Below are 3,376 nucleotides of genomic sequence, written 5' to 3'. Positions count from 1 at the left end.
CGTAGTAGGCGCGCAAACACCTCCGCCGTTAGTCCCATCACTCTCTTTGGCCAGCCCATACCGTGGGTCTCGAAGGTCAAATATCTAGGCGTCACCCTCGACAGAGGGATGACATTCCGTCCCCATATAAAAACGGTACGCGACCGCGCCGCGTTTATTCTAGGACGACTCTATCCAATGCTTTGTAGTCGAAGCAAACTGTCCCTCCGCAATAAGGTAACTCTCTACAAAACTTGTATACGCCCCGTCATGACGTATGCAAGCGTAATGTTCGCTCACTCAGCCCGCACCCACTTGAAATCCCTTCAGGTTATTCAATCACGATTCTGCAGGATAGCCGTCGGAGCGCCATGGTTCCTTAGGAATGTGGATCTCCACGATGACCTGGAGCTCGACTCTCTTAGTAAGTATCTACAGTCGGCATCGCTGCGCCATTTTGAGAAGGCGGCACGACATGAGAACCCTCTCATCGTAGCCGCTGGAAATTACATACCCGACCCAGTAGACCGAATGGTAAACCGTCGACGTCGCCCAAAGCACGTCATTACGGATCCTCCTGATCCATTAACGGTGCTTTTAGGCACCACAAGCACCGGTCACCGTCCTCGTCGAACCCGTCGCTTGCGACGAAGGGCTCGACGAGCGAACTAACCCATAGACACAGCCCACTGAGTTTCTCGCCGGATCTTCTCAGTGGGTCGCGTTTCCGATCCGGTGGTAGATTCTGCGAAGCACTGCTCCTGCTAGGGTCAGTGTTAGCAACTCTCCGGTTGAGCCCCGCGAGCTCACCTACTAACGTTAGGGCGAAGCTGAAATAGCCTCTCAAGGCTATCAGCATAGGTAGGAAAAAAAAAAAAAAAAAAAAATTCGTTTCACGCTGTGAAAATCTTGAGTGGAAGGAATATAGAGAAACGAATTGTTATGTCAAAAATTCCTGCCCACAATTCACCAAGCGCCAGTTTTTAAAGAATCGTGATTTTTAAAATATATTTTATCGCGATTTTTCGTTCAAGCAGTTTGGTGTTAAGCGGGAATCGGAGCCGAAGGATTCGGCCCACTTTGACACCGGGCGTGACACAAAAAGTTGTTGACTCAATTGAATTTACACAGCATAGCCTCTAATTCGTATCGATTATCTCTTGTAAACTCGAGTAAAACCGAATTAATATATATGAGATCGTAAAGTCAATGCGATAAGATTCAAATCGTAATGTACCCGTACACGTACATATATAAGACTTCGATTACACGATACCAAAGTCAATACCGCTAGCAATGCTGTCGTTAATATACCTAGCGTGTTTAGTGCCAGCGTTCGCTTTGACGGATATCGACATAAAGTGCATGGCTAATAATGAAGAGCATCTATCGAACGACAGGCTCCTGGGCACTTGGTACATAATGTACACCTTCTCATTTATGGGCGGCGTCATACCCACGACCGCTTGTACCAACATCACAATCACGAAACCGACTGCCGAAGACTTGCAGCTGTTCAAAGACGAATACCTGGCCCCTGGCCTCCCGTACTCGTTTGAAGACAACCCTGTACTGTCTACCAAGGGTCAAGAAAACGGCATGCTGATAGGAAACAATAGAGCCAAATTCTATGTTCTCAAACCTAATGACGGATTTTTAAATCCATTTGGATACGAAGTGCAAGCTTACCAGTTCTTGACCGAGAAATTCGTGATGCATACTCCGTGTCCGCTGAGGGGAAACCGTAGGATGCTTTTGTCCAACGACAGACATGCAACGGTCGAGGAAATGGAGCGAGTGATCAAGAATACACGCGAATTAAACATTCTTGAGAGGAACAGATTTTGTGCTTAAACTACTTATGGTAATTAAAGTCTTGACGAAATATAAGAATAATTCGTTTTATTCACTGAGTCTACAGTAACCCGATGATAAGTGACTTACCACTCTGAAATCTTTGGAGTGACGGTAAAAGTAAATCTTAAAGTGACACAAAAGTCGGACCAAATGGTCTGAATCACAATACCAATAATTTTAAGAAATACACCATGCAGTATATTACTATAATATATAATGTCGCATTCGCATGTGTGAACTGTATTGTGGGTCGTGAACATTTAATTTTTTTGTTTGTGAAGCAAGGATTATTGATGGCCTGAAAACCTTTCTAGTTTTACCAGGACAGGTGGGTGAGCAACGGCTCATCCAGGAGGGGTGGGACTTGCTAACAGCTGCTCGAGCGCCTCCGAAGGAGACCTAACAACTCAAGAGCAGCTGCTTCGCGAATACATCTACTGCCGCGTGCCGGGTCGATTTATAAGATGCTAAATATCAAAAAAAGGAAGACAGCCAAAACGTTGGGAAGATGATATAAGGAGTGTAGCCGGCCCGCATTGGTGTCGAATGGCCAAAAATAGAGAATATTGGTAATCTTTAGAGGAGGCCTTTGTCGAGAGACAAGCTGTTTTGAAAACCACACTGAACGCCGAACGCAATACTTGATGATAAGTTTAACTTAAATTTAATTTATTATAAGTAATTTATTAAGTTAGTAATTAGTAAGTAAAACAACAATAAAGGCTTATTATTATTGTTATTAAATATTAAAACATATTAATTTCTTGCCCGCCGATAAGTGGCGACGCGCGTGATAACATTGTCGCCACTTCGACATTTACAAGTTCCGAACAAAATTGGCGTCGTCAGTAAAGCGCGCAAAAACATCCACGTGCAAAATATTTTCTTCGTATTAGGAAAACGAAGGAAAGTATCTTCGTAAAACTTGAATTTATTAAGAAAGCTATTTGTTAAGTGATGTTATTAATTATATTCCTTTGAATACTGTAGGCTATTATATAATATGTACCTAGTCAGGTCATAAGTATTGTCACACAGTAAAAACTTTTCTTTTAGAATGCTGGCCACAAAAAAGTTTATTGAATTCGAATTTCGAATTGTTCATGAAAATAAAAATGTATACTTTTAGAATTTTACTCATTTTTAAATATGGAGTGGACGCTTAAAGAAGACCGTGTTGCAGTTATTGCGTTGCATCGTTGCGGTTACGCACCAATTCAAATTTTTAACATACTGAAAAAATTTTATTTAACCAAAAGATTCGTTTATCGTACCATCAAACGATACAATGAAGACTCTAGTGTAGATGACAGGTCAAGAAGTGGTGGCCCTCGGTCTGTTAGGACTCCAGCAGTGATAAAAGCTGTGAAGGCGCGAATTCAAAGAAATCCTTATATCTGTTTGTGTATATATTTGTAATTTAATATAAATTTCATTGCACCTACTACTATTTACTCTGCACTACCTTTCGTTGACTGTTCTTCTTCTTCTCCATCACTCCCTCATTACTGAGGATTGTGACTCCTTTTCAGCTTGTCGA

General features: G+C 42.2%; 1 protein-coding gene across 1 annotated transcript; it reads left to right on the top strand.

The window, feature by feature from the left end:
• Positions 1-1,230: 1,230 nt before the first annotated feature.
• LOC105841535 (uncharacterized) lies at positions 1,231-1,872 on the top strand. The gene has a single exon (XM_012689798.4). The coding sequence runs from the start codon at positions 1,276-1,278 to the stop codon at positions 1,831-1,833; it is 558 nt and encodes a 185-aa protein (XP_012545252.1). The 5' UTR covers positions 1,231-1,275; the 3' UTR covers positions 1,834-1,872.
• Positions 1,873-3,376: the final 1,504 nt, after the last annotated feature.

The sequence above is a fragment of the Bombyx mori genome, chromosome 23, assembly GCF_030269925.1.
Source record: "Bombyx mori chromosome 23, ASM3026992v2".
NCBI lineage: Eukaryota > Metazoa > Arthropoda > Insecta > Lepidoptera > Bombycidae > Bombyx > Bombyx mori.
Note: the sequence above shows the minus strand (reverse complement) of the source record. Positions and strands in the feature narration are given on the sequence as shown.